The sequence below is a fragment of the Sinocyclocheilus anshuiensis genome, unplaced genomic scaffold (assembly GCF_001515605.1).
Source record: "Sinocyclocheilus anshuiensis isolate Anshui unplaced genomic scaffold, SAMN03320099.WGS_v1.1 scaffold329, whole genome shotgun sequence".
Taxonomy (NCBI): Eukaryota; Metazoa; Chordata; class Actinopteri; order Cypriniformes; family Cyprinidae; genus Sinocyclocheilus; species Sinocyclocheilus anshuiensis.
In genome coordinates, this window is record NW_015540881.1 from 711,746 (window position 1) to 725,717 (window position 13,972).

Sequence of the window (13,972 nt, forward strand, 5' to 3'; positions counted from 1 at the left end):
GCTTGAGGTATTCGGCCAATCATAACGCACTGGATAGCTGGCCAATCAGAGCACACCTCGCTTTTCAGACTGATGAGCTTTGTAAAAATCGACACGTTTCAGAAAGGCGGGGCATAGAGGAGAAACAATAATGTACAGTATGTGGAAAATAATGTGTTTTTTGAACCTTAAACCGCATAAACACATTTCATTACACCAAATACACAAAATAATGTTCTTTTTAGCAACATCATATGACCCCTTTAAGTAAGACCTACTCAACTTTTCTGATACTGGTGTTCCCATCATGCACTGGGGCATGAATAATTAATAAGGTTGATTTTTTTCCTGTTTTCCAGCTGTATGTGCAGTTTTATCATTGCTTTTGTTGTTAGGTTTAGTAACTTGTGATTTTGTTACATCTAGAGTTTATTTTCTACTCAAAATGACATTCATATACTCAAAAATTAACCACAGTTACTGTTATTGTGTATTGTGTACCAAGTATCGAAGTCTCTGTGATGAGCACTGCATTAATTATGTATATATAATGTGTACATGATATCTATTGTATTATTTTCTTAGATGTTCCTGAGTCACATTCACTTTAAAAGCATGGTTAATTTAGGTGCTAAATTAAGTAAAATCAAAGTATTGGGAAGTAAGATTTAGTTTGAGTAAAAAAAATTACTAAAACTGTTACTGGCCAAGCTAATTTTCTTTGCTAAATTTATTTAACTTAGGTAAGTAGATTTTACTTAATTCTATATTTGAAATGATATATAATTATGTAAAATGTACTTAATTTCTTTATGAATGTTAAGGTCAATAGTAAGTAGATTGTACAGAGCAGTAGCAGTAAAATTTACTTAAAATGTTTTAGTGCAAATTGAAGATTTTTTTTAGTAAATCCTACAAGTTATTTTTTTCAGTGTACTAACCCTAACTCTAACCCTAACATAGTCTACTAATACTCTAATGACAGTTAGTTGACATGTAGTTGCAAAGTTACTTTATAGTATAATGTTTTAATAAAGTGTATATTATGAAATCCTCAATGAATCATGAAATTGATCAAAAGTGACAGTAAAGACTTTCACATTGTTAAAAAAATATTTCAATTAAATGCAGTTAATTTGAACTTTCTGTTCACCAAAGAATCCTGGAGGTTTGTATAGTTTCCACAAAAACACTCAGCAGTACAACTGTTTTCAACATTGACAATACCAAATCAGCATATTAGAATGATTTCTGAAAGGATCATAACACTCAAGACACTGAAACTTTAAAAGTGTCAGGTCAGTAAGATTTTCCAATGTTTTTATAAACAAATGTCTCTTATACTCACCAAGACTGCATTTATTTAATCAGAAATACAGTAAAAAAACATCAATATTGTGAAATCTTATTTGAATTTAAAATAACTGTTTTCTTTTACAATGTACTTTAAAATGTAATTTATTTCTGTGATGGCAATGCGGAATTTTCAGCAGACATTACTTTAGATTCAAAACTTCCTACTTTCCCTCATGCCTCATTCTGACCGACACTCACCACTCTTCCACATTCTGAGAGGTTTCTTAGCTCTGGCTTTGCTGGATCCCTCTGTGGGCTGAGGAGGGGAGGCTGGGAAGACAGGGGCTGTGCTCTCCTCTGGTGCTGTAGTGGTGGGTACAGGTGTAGTGACAGCAGGAGCAGATGAGGTCGTCTCTGGGACCCATAGAAACCTGAACCACTGGAACTGAGAGGAGACACTGACCAGGCTCAGGAGCACCAGACAGGTCAGCGACAAGACATGCTGCTTGGCTGAGCGAGGTAGATAAGCGTACGTCGTCCACTGTTGCAATACCGTCAGAACACGCTATATCGCTCCTCCCACATGTCTCCTCTCTGTACCCCCTCGGACCCCCTCTGTACCCCACGCACCACGCAGACTTTGGTATTCAGCAGGGCAGCCAAATGTCCGATCCTCTACTCCATCATAATGGGATTGTCGAGCACACACAGAGGGAGAATGCACAGCCTTTGACCCCCACCTCGGCCCCCTCCTTAAATCCCCTCCACCAATTACCACCTCTGACAAAGATTCAGCCCATGGCAAAGTGGTTTGTTTGCAAAAAAAATGGAAGATTTTACAACAGTGTGCAGCTATGAAGTTTTAAAGCTTGCTAAATGTTTTTCTTCAGCTTATAAGGACATACAGCGAAAGTAAAGACACACTGAGCAGCACATTTCCATAAGAAGGCATAAGGACGCTGGATGCATTTTCAGTGCAACTGCGATTCAGTTCAAGTTCAGGCAGATAAGAAAAGTAATATAATAGAGCAGCGATGCAACGTGTGAAAGTGATGGTGAAATTAAAACTTTTGTTTAGCAAGAATGCATTAAATTGATAAAAAGTGACAGTAAAGTTGTTACAGATAAATTCAATTTCAAATAAATGCTGTTCTTTTGAACTTTCTATTCATCAAAAATTCTGAACATAGTGTCTCAGTTTCCACAAAAATATTAAGCAGCACAAGTGTTTTCTACATTGATAATATAAAGAAATGCACCAAATCAGCAAGTTTGGGGTCAGTAAGATTTTGTAATGTTTTTGAAAAATGTCTCTTATGCTCACCAAGGCTGCATTTATTGATCAGAAATACTGTAAAAACAGTAATATTGTGAAGTCTTATTTCAATTGTAATGCTTTGTGTTACAATATATTTTCAAATGTAATTCATTCCTATGATGACAAAGCTGAATTTTCAGCAGACATTACTTCAGTCATACGATCCTCCAGAAATCATTTTAATATGCTGATTTGGCGTTCAAGAAACATTTCTTACTACTACCAAATTTAAAAAAAGTTGCTGCTCAGTATTTTTGTGGACACCATGATACATTTTTTTTCATCATTATTTGATGAAGAGAAAGTTTCACTGAGCAGCATTTATTTGAAATATATATCTTTTGTAATCAGTATTGGGCAAAGTTACTTTTAAAAGTAATGCATTGCAATATTGTGTTTCTCCCTAGAACAGTAACTGATTGTGTTAGTTACTTTTTATGGAAAGTAATGCCTTATGTTACTTATGTGTTACTTTTTCTCATCTGACATTGGGATTACTTGAACTGAAATGAATAAGCCTCAGGCTGAAGGAATTCAAAAAGCTCAAACAAACCTTTCAGCTGTGCTTCCATTCTGGAATGACTGAAGAATAGGATGCAAGAGAATAAAGTTCAACACTTTCTTCTCAATCACAAATAAATAACACAAATGTTATGTTTATCTAAAGTAATTTTTGCTTATTAGTATGCTTGAACTGGATCATTGAAGGTCAGCAGCAAAGACAGCAAAGGTTAATAAAATGGGATTCAATACATAAAGGATTTTTGTGTTAACATTTAATTATTGCAGATTTGCATAATATTCAGAGTTTGCTTTTCACAGTTTTTTTAATTTTAAGAAGTACTGAATCTGTTCTTGTGCGAGTGAGATGAGTAAATGCATATTCACATTTAGTGTAGAACTACAGTAACAATGTTTGCACAGCACACACAACACCTCTGCACTTACTCCTGATTTATCTCAGTGTGGGAACAGGAGAGCTGTCAGTCAATAAATGGTTACTTATTTGAAAAAGTAACTCAGATATTTTCCTGTAAATTAAAAGTAATGCGTTACTTTACTAGTTGAAAAAAGTAATTATGTAACTCACATTACTTGTAATGCATTACCCCCAACACTGTTTGTAACACCATAAATGGCTTTAATGTCAATTTTGATCAATTTAATGCATCTTTGCTGAATAAAACGTATAGTTTCTTTCAAAACACAACAATAAAACAAACAATAACAATAATCCCCCAAATGACCCCAAAGTTTTAAACAGTAATGTATTTTCAAAACATTACCCTACATTATGGAGTTATCAGAAAACTCTCAGAGGGCCGATTATATTCTGGATGGCTTCCATGTCCAGGAACATGGGAAAACTAGGAGTTTGTGTTCTGCAAGCAGAGGGAAAAATCGGGGCATGGAAATACTGAGCCAAATTCATCAGCCAAGACTCCACAGCTCAGTGATCATCAATACACTGACAAAGAGAGTCTGTTCTGATCCATAGGGTGACAGTGTGTGCTTGAGTATGATTGTTGCAGATTGTTTAGGGTTTAATTTACAACAGGGTTATTGGGAGAAGAAAGGCTGTGTCTTCACATAGAACAGAAGGACCAAAAGGGACATTCCCACTAAAAAATAACTCTCCTGCTAATATTGCATTCAATCTGTCAAACCAGAAGATGTTTAAAAAAAAAACCATCTTATTCAAAACTCGTTACTTGCTGTTAATGCCCTTTAGCCTTTAAATCCACTGAATATATGCTGCTTCATTTACCTGTCTCTATACATTCCTGTACATCCCCGTAAGCACTTGACTTCCTGCTGTGTGTGGGTGCTTTAAAGTATAACTCTTACAGTACACTGAAAATAAGAGTTTTTAGAGTGTAAAGGTCAAAAATAAGGAAGACAGAGGGTCAACTTGCTATAGAGTCTCGTGTAAACAAAAAGGAGCCCAAACTGTTAGCCTGTTATTTTAGGTTCAGGAGATCTTTGAGGCCCAAAGGTTAAGCAGGAGAGATGGTGTTCCCATCCAACCGACCACACTACTCCCTTTTCTGTACCCCAGCAACATTCATAATTGGTTTATTGTCAAAAGCCATCAGTTGTGCGATACTGTGGATTTCTTGTCTATTGAAAAGTCTCAATTAGCAGCCATGGCCTCCACTCAAGGGCATTATGCCTAACAGAGCAATTAGATAGTACTGTCCTCTAAATGCCAGAGCCTGAATTAAGAGCTAGACACAAATGAAAGGCTAGACAGCTTATTTCCATTACGTTTCTCTTACTGAAAAAGCCAGTATTATACAGAAACAAGTATAGTCTAATAGTCAATTATTGCATTATTCAACTTCTCGGAGCACTTACAGTATTGTGGTACTTAGGCATTGCGATTTTCAATAATAAAACAATACAAAACAATTTTGAGAAAATAATAACTACTGATTCTAAAATCACATTTTGTGAGCATTCTGTAAATGGAATAAAATTTTAACCCTTTCAACAGTCTAACCACATGTGTCAGGACTTGGACATGTGATTTTGCAAACAGTGATCATCCAGCTCTCCCTAGTGGTGAGTTACAGAAACTCTGCCACAGTGAAAAATCGACCACTTATTCACTCAAACAGACTCACTGAAACTACAAAAAAATTGTAAACCCCACTAACACAAATTCAGCAAAGACATGTAAACAAAGTGATTAGCCAACATGCTAACAATTTGTTGCTCATTTTAAATCAAAACTTATTTCTTTGTAAAGTGTTGAAATACTCAAAGTATGAGTTTGAACACTACACTGGCTCTACTATCTGTGTGGTGGTCGACTGATTGGTCGTGAGTTGGTGTGAGGGCTTTAGTACTGAGGGATTAGCACCAGCCCTAGTGAGAGAACAGGAGCTGACAGTAGCCAGGCTTCAGTAATCAATTAGCAAAATGAAGGAGGCTTCGTGGGTGAACAAAAACAGTGCTTAGCCACATTAAATCAAAATCACACTCCAAAGGCTTTTCAGTAAAGTCCACACTTGTCAGCTTTTTCCTTTTTTTAGTGACTCCATGGGCTGTTACTCGAGGGCAGTAGCATACTTGATGTCAGACAATATTTTGTAGCCTGTAGTCTGATTAGTTGTTTACACCTTCATCATCTCCAACCGTTTGAAAGCAGAAACCCCACAGTTACAACTCAGGAAAGCAAACATTGTGCGCTGGCTGCTTGTGAGGTGCTGATTACAAAAAGGAGACTGTAGTTTTGCAAGACATCTTTATATAAATCTGGCTAAATGATAGTAAATACCGATTCTGTACAGTGACCCCAAATTTATTTGAACCTATAGTTACACTTAAAGTGACTAAATGTTATGCATATAACAAACCACCATTTGCAAATCAATTTTGGTAGATTTTTTTCTTACAACTACCTTAACTTTTCTGAAACATGTTTGCAATGACTTTTAAGCAACTGGTCAAGATTATTTTTAATGGAAGTATGACGTTGGTTCTCCTCAAGTTTACATAGAGAGTAACCATGGCTGTAGATCATGACATTAACTATGAACATGATCCACAATCCAAAATACTTTTGTCTTTGTAATTTAAATTAGACAAATCTATGTTGTAATGTAACTGACTTTAAATAGTTATGACCAGTCTTAAAGAAAAATGTTTGTAGAAAAAAGTTGTAAGACTAGTCTAAGCATTTTATGCAACTGGACACTGTCTGTAAAGTGCACTTTTGAATAAAATTAAATTAAATTAAAAATATAAAAAATAAAATAAGATAAAAGAAAAGAAAAGAAAAGAAAAAAGAAAATAATACAGTGACATTTATACGACTACTTTTTGGGGGCACTGTATATGGTAAATATACATAAAAAAGAGCACAGGAAAATTCAAGCATGAACTGTAGTGGAAAAAAGTATCTAATGCATCCACCCACCTATTACAGTTACAGTAAATTTCTCAAAATATCCAGTGTAAGCACTGCCCCTTGCTTTGAGCGAACTACTTCACTTAAATCATGTGCAATAAGATAAACCCTTTATCAGGTACACAGGTAACTAGACCCCAGCAACACAGTCACCTCCACACCAAAGCGAGATCTTGCCAAATATTTTGGTGGCCTAGTTATCTTTGGCAACTGGACACAAAGTGCACTTTTGAATAAAATAAAATTAAATTAAAAATATAAAAAATAAAATAAGATAAAAGAAAAGAAAAGAAAAGAAAAGAAAAAAGAAAATAATACAGTGACATTTATACGACTACTTTTTGGGGGCACTGTATATGGTAAATATACATAAAAAAAGAGCACAGGAAAATTCAAGCATGAACTGTAGTGGAAAAAAGTATCTAATGCATCCACCCACCTATTACAGTTACAGTAAATTTCTCAAAATATCCAGTGTAAGCACTGCCCCTTGCTTTGAGCGAACTACTTCACTTAAATCATGTGCAATAAGATAAACCCTTTATCAGGTACACAGGTAACTAGACCCCAGCAACACAGTCACCTCCACACCAAAGCGAGATCTTGCCAAATATTTTGGTGGCCTAGTTATCTTTGGCTTGCAGCCATATGTATTTGTGGAAGTTTTCTTTGGTAACAAGACATGAGGCAGTGTGTGACATCACAGAAAGTACATTTTTTGAGCCAATCAGATTGAGCAGTTGGGTGGGAGGGAGGAGCTGTGTCCGAGCAGACAGTGGCCTAGTGTTCGTTCTGACTCAGGTCATTATAACCTCCTCACACACCTATAACAGCAGAGAGAAGCTCACACTCAATGCTGCTTCTGTGTAACGCATGTTTTCTTTATGGCATCAGCCCCCACCCGCTTTTTTCTTGTGATAGATATGCAAGTATGCACAGCTTACTGCAGTTTGTTGAGAGCAGGAAATGTTCAGTTTTATCCATGTTTACAGTGACTGATCTATTTGTATTACATTTGACTACTTAATTTTCCCTATGAAACCATGAAATAAATAACCTTAATGAACTGCTATGGAACTAACTGATGGTAAAACATTAAAACATCACAGCTTTTACACAACTATCCGAATATGAACAGGAGTTCAGCATGAATGTGGCAACAGCAGGACATGCTATACATTATAACTCCTTCTCATAAGTACTGGTGAAGTCTGCAGGTAATGTTTTAGGGAGTTTACCATGCTCATTGTAATGCAGAGTCCCTGAGGGTCTGTGATAGGCTTGACTCCTGGGCAGAGAATGATAGGAATGTCCAGGCCCCCACGTTCTGTCCAGCCTCAATCATTCAATCACCCACCTGGAGGTCACAGTTGACTGACAATGGAAGAGGAGGCTCCCCAAAGTAATTACAAAACTGCATGGAGGACAGCAAGGCAAAGAATCTTCATAGAAAGAGTAGAAGTGGTCCTCAAAAGGTTTTTTGGGGTAATCGTGGATTTAAAATAATGTTAAATACTGTAAATAAACCATAGTAAATGAACATAATGTTTTGATGTGGGATACAGGGTTTGTGACTGACCAAGACTGATGTTAATACTTAATATTTTTTAGCGTGCGAAAATTTCGGACTCAGTGTGCAATGACCTTTAATATTACAGTTGGTTTAAATGTGCCTGACTTTGAATATTTGTGGTTTACTGTGAGAGTAAAGAAACATCCAGTGAGATTTGACAACCAACCTAATGGACATCATTAGAAGAGCAGAGTATTGACTACATTAACCCAGAGAAACATACTTGTGGGTGTTGTGGTGTAGTGGTTAAAGCTCATTGGAGGGTTACTTACAAGAAGCAAGCAATTGTGCCCTTGAACGAAGCTCTTAACTTAAAGCTCCAGACAGGCAGACAGGCAGGCAGGCAGGCAGGCATGCATACATACATACATACATACCCATACATACATACATACAGACAGACAGACAGACAGACAGATATAGATAGACATGGTTAGAGTAAAACTTTTATATAAATAAATATATAAATAAATAACAATTCTTGAATTAGCAAACAAATAATAATTATTAATAACAGTAACATTAATAATACAAGAGATATTATTACTATGATATTAATATTAAGTATATAATTTACAATAAATAAATATTATTGGATAAGGCAGAATCTAAAATTCTATTTAAACAATCATTATTTTAATAGATAGACAAACAAATAATAATTATTAAAGAAAACATGATAATGATACAAATTATATATAATTGTTATTATTAATGTAACAAACAAACAAATATTTGAAGCAATTCTTCTCCCCATTGTGACTTCACCTACAAACACACTTGCAAAATCACATTACTATTAGACTCAAACATTAAAGAATATACCACCACCTACTTAAATTATTTACTTACTTACTTGGTGCTACTGATTTTACTCCCTATTGTGACTTCATATACAAACACACTTGCAAACTCACACTAACATGCATACCTTTATTTTCAGGGTGATTACAGTGTGTGCAGGACTGACTGTCTGTAGAAATTAGGTAATCAAGCACACTGTTGACAAGCCCTAGTTACTAGTTAGGTGACACAGAAAGAAAACACAACAGTGGACAACGGCTGTCCATTCAGACCATTCTCAAACTCAGTGTGACCCTGGTCTGGTCTGGGGGGCTGGAGGGCTGGAGGGCTGATGTGTTTTTTCCATGCTGTGAATTTTCCAATGTGTGTAATATATCACTGTAAGGGCTAAATGGATGTATTGTATATCAGAAAAACGGTGGAGCGGAACTTCCTGTACAATGATGAAGTCACTTTTAGGGTCAATGTGCTTTTCAGCATATTACAGTATCTGACTTGATGAAGGAAACAAAGGACAGATGTAACTAACTCATCTAAGGTGATCTGGTCTAATGCAGTATTTTGTTCAGAAGGATCAAACCAGGGATTTTTTTGAGGAAACAAACGGAGCCCACAGAGCAAAACTTGGCATGCATAAGCCACAAACCACAACAATGATCACATATCAGTCAAAAATGGTAGATAAACAATAATACAAACATTATATTTCATATTTCACTTGCCACTTGGCTAAAAATGACACTTTCAATATGACAGCTTTGTTAAATGTAGAGGGGTTCCCAGGCAGGTGTAGAAGGTAGACTAATGTTAGCATTTAATATGGACTTGGGCTAATTGTAGTGTTCCGATAAACCATGTTAAAACTGTTCTTTTAGTATTATGCATTTATTTTTCGTTTAATATAATTTCTGAACAGAATTTTGATTTTTCAAGCATAGTGAAATAATTTAGCCGCGGAGCAAAGGGGAAGCGATGTTTCTGATCAGTGGAGCGAGGAGTGGAGCGGGAGCGGGAAATGGTGAACCCGGAGCTGGAGCGGAGGGATTATTGAATGCTTGGAGCGTGGAGGGGAAACTGTTGCCGCTCCACTCCGCTCACATACTCTGGTTCCTTCCTCCCAATATGAAGAATTTAGAAATAAAGTGACAACCGCAGCAAACATGAATCCATAAATTAGCGCAACAAATACAAAGAAAATCACTGGGAAAAAAAAAAAAAACATACAAATGACCATTTTTGCACAGCTTACAACACCAGTAACAAGATAAAGTCACGTATGAGCAATGAGCAGTGCAGAAATGAATCAAACTGCAGCAGCTGAACCAGCTTTCACTTCAATAATCTCCCTAAAAGATGCAAATCTCATGCTGAAAAGAATACGGTGATTAGTGGGAAAATTTCCAGAGACCTGTTTTTGTGTCAAAAAAGTGTCTGATCGCTCCTCAGATAGTTTCAGTTCTGAAGCTGAGCTTCAAACACAACACATAACATATTCAAAGTCTCTTTTTTTGGCTCAAATACCAAAAATACAGAATATGAAACAACTCAACTTATCTTTAAGGGATAGCAGTGTTATTTCAAAGGTAAACAGAAAACAGTATTTGACTATCAGTAGCTAAAAAAGTTAGTAACTAAAAAAGTTAGACAGTTCCTAACAAATATTCTATTACTACTATATTAGTAGCCTACTTTTAACCTTACCTTCATTATAAGGTACAGTGGGTACGGAAAGTATTCAGACCCCCTTCAATTTTTCACTCTTTGTTATATTGCAGCAATATAACAAAGAGTGAAAAATTGAAGGGGGTCTGAATACTTTCCGTACCCACTGTATATGGGATAGATCAGCCCATGTAGGCTACAATGAGACAAACTTCTATGGTTTTGAACAAGAACTAAATAGGTTTCGGTTAAAGGCTTCCAGAAGAGATCTAAACACTATTCAGCATAGCGAGATTGTAGGAGAAATTAGGTCGAATAAACTGCCTAAAATCATGAACAGAATGCGGATATAACAGCATCTCATACTCTTTCTTTTTGTTAGTTTTCTTAGCTTTCACTCACAAAATAAGCACATGTTAAGCAGCTTATTTGAATATGCTTATTTTTTCTATTATTAATTTAGCCCTTTTTATCTGAGGACTCAATCAAGCCAATGATCAGATAGAATAATTTTTTTCAGCTTTCAGTGTAATTTTCTATTTTTTTTAATCTATTTATATATTCTTGAGAGCTACATATTACCATAAAATTGGTAATACTTCAGTTAACACAAAATAACTATATTTAACACAATATAACACAATATTGATCTTGGTTAATGTTCAATTTATACACTATCGTGTAGAAATAAAGTGACAACCCCCAGCAAACACGAATCTGTTATTTATGGTAACAAATGCAAAGCCAACCACTACAACAGGTTCTACAGCAGGGTCAGTAAGATAATATTTCAATTTATTTTTTAAAGAAATTAATATTTTTATTCAGAAAAATACATTAAATTGATCAAATGTAAAAAAGAAATGCTGTTCTTTTGAACTTCCTATTCATCAAAGAATCCTAAAAAACAGTATTACGATTTCCACAAAAATATTAAGCAGCACAACTTTTTTCAACATTGCTAATAATCAGAAATGTTTTTGAGCACCAAATCAACATATTAGAATGATTTCTGAAGGATCATGTAACTGAACACTGGCGTAATGATGCTGAAAATTCAGCTTTGCATCACAGGAATAAATTACAATTTAAATAGATTAAAATAGAAAGTTAATAATCATAATATTTCACAATAGTACTTTTTAACAGCAGATTCTACTAATTATACTACTTTACATTAAAAACTGCAAACATTACAATCAGTTGATGTTATGGACTATTATAACCAAACAATGAGTGTTCACAAAAAAAGATACAAAGTCGGACTGATGGAGCTCTTCAGGTCAGTGGAGAGCATCTCAAGTTACATGGCTGTCATGCTGTTTGGATGATTGCCTTTTGAAGACAGTGAGCTCATTAACTAACAGAGAGGATATGAAGGATTGACTTTATTCTAACAGTTTATCCCTCAATTGTTGGCCACTCCAGACGTCTGAGCACATAATTGTGTTGAAAAATGCAGGCCATTAAACTATTCCAAGCTTTGGACAGCAATGTAATCAGACGCAACAATATATCTAAAAGAGAGGTCACCTGCCCACTCCGGCCTGTTCTACTGGTGCCCACAAACAATGAACGACAACACTGGGCTCATCACACAACATAACGTTTACTGCATGTCACCTAATTCTGAATCTCTAGGCAGCCAAATCACACCTGATGACAAGCAGACACACTTTGCTCTTTATAAGGATGCTGTTAAATGGTTGGTAGAGCAGATGCACTATAACCTCTGCAAGTGATTCCTTAGGACTGACACACAAAGTTCCTTTAAACCTACACACTTACAGCATAAAAAAAAACTCATAATACAAAGACAGTGTTTAGATAATCACAATGTCTAAGCCTGGAGAAGAGAACATTCAAATTTCACAGTGCATCTCCTCTACTCGTCCACTTATCACAAATGTAATTTTGAGTTAAACAAACAAAAACACCAACTTTATACCAAAAATAAAACAACAGAAACATTTGCTTCATAATATAATTTGAATATTGGACAAATACCTGAAATAGACATCTATCTAAATTTGAAATCACATGCACATATGAATTCAATAAAGTTATTCATCTCCAAGGTATTTTAAGATCTGATTAGAAGTTTGCCAAGTGACCATAAATGATCATGAGATCTACAAGTAAAGCCCTTCATTAAAGCTTAAGAAAGGCTGGTTTCATTTTATGCTCTCTATTCCAAATCAGCAATAAAAATCTATAAGTATAATAAATATATCAAATCAAGTATGCATGGTGGCATACGGACACCTCAGTCATCATCTTACCTGTAGGCCTATACAACTCTGTCAAGTTCTTTACAACACATAAAGGCCTACAGGTGTCAGATTTGCTACTTTTTCTGTGAAAATCTATCATAATGGCCTGACACTAATATTTCCCCATTTACACATAAAACTACTTTGTCAAATGACCTAAAATAAACTTCATGTGGAGATATCTTAATTTTTTTTAGATTTAAGTAAAATATAGTATTGAATGTGACTAAATCAACCAAAATACATACTGTACAGGATCAATTAAAGTTATATTTTATAGGTCACGTCATATAAATAGCTCCTCATATAACTGTATTGTAGGCTACTCACTTTTTACATACTTGTGCAAAATTCATTTTGCATTTCAGTGCAACCCAGTGGCGTACACCATGTCAATACACTAATAAAAGTTGACTTAAAAAGTGTTTCTAAATATTTAAAAGCATTCACCTACCTTCCATCACATGAAGCGCAGATGAGCGATAACTCAAGGCGAGATGCGCACCGACGAGCCACGACAGGAGCCTAAACGAATGCAGTGATGTTAAACGCAAATACACTACAACATATGCACAACTGTTTGCATGATGAACTATCTGTTCATCCCATCCACTTACCAAAGTTTCATTTTCCTCAGCAGTTTGAGCATAAGATTAGTGCAAAAACGTGGATATCAACACTTCCAGAATGTTGTCACCCACTCTCTCTCTCTGTGTCCTCTCTCACTTCTCTCCTCCTGACTGACTCTCCAGTCTCTCACTTCAGACTGACTGAACAAAGACTGCCTCAGTCTCAGCACTAAACAGCGCTACGGACTGCTGAAATCCGACCCTGAAAAATCTCTGAGAAGTGACGGTCTCCACTCTTTCAAATCCGTTTTAGTGCAGTGACCCCATAAACAGCTCGGCTGTTCAATCTCTCAGCAAATATGTTTTTTAATCATCATTGGCTGTGAGTTACAGCACAAGCCGGGGTTGCCCACGAATTCTCTCATGTTGCACCGTTATTTATTGAGACGAAATGTGAAAAATGTTTATTCTTGTAATTACATTTGACATCTGATTACATCTGATTCTCGACGAAATGCACAAGTAGAGAATATCTACCTACAATACACAGTAGGGAAACAAAACACACAGTTAAAGTAGGCT

At 35.7% G+C, this 13,972-nt stretch overlaps 1 protein-coding gene across 2 annotated transcripts in view; it reads right to left on the reverse strand.

Moving 5' to 3' along the window:
• LOC107688455 (collagen alpha-1(XVIII) chain-like) overlaps positions 1–13,617 on the reverse strand; it is a 41,949-nt gene extending 28,332 nt beyond the window's left edge. The window contains exons 1-2 of one of the 2 annotated variants that reach the window (XM_016486126.1): positions 13,439–13,617; positions 13,276–13,346 (exon numbers count right to left, since the gene is read on the reverse strand). In XM_016486126.1, the coding sequence (XP_016341612.1) occupies positions 13,276–13,346; positions 13,439–13,470 (103 nt within the window). In that variant the 5' untranslated portion in view covers positions 13,471–13,617. The remainder of the gene's footprint in view (positions 1–13,275; positions 13,347–13,438) is intronic. The other variant, XM_016486127.1, reaches the window with a different exon arrangement.
• Between the last annotated feature and the right edge of the window lie 355 nt (positions 13,618–13,972).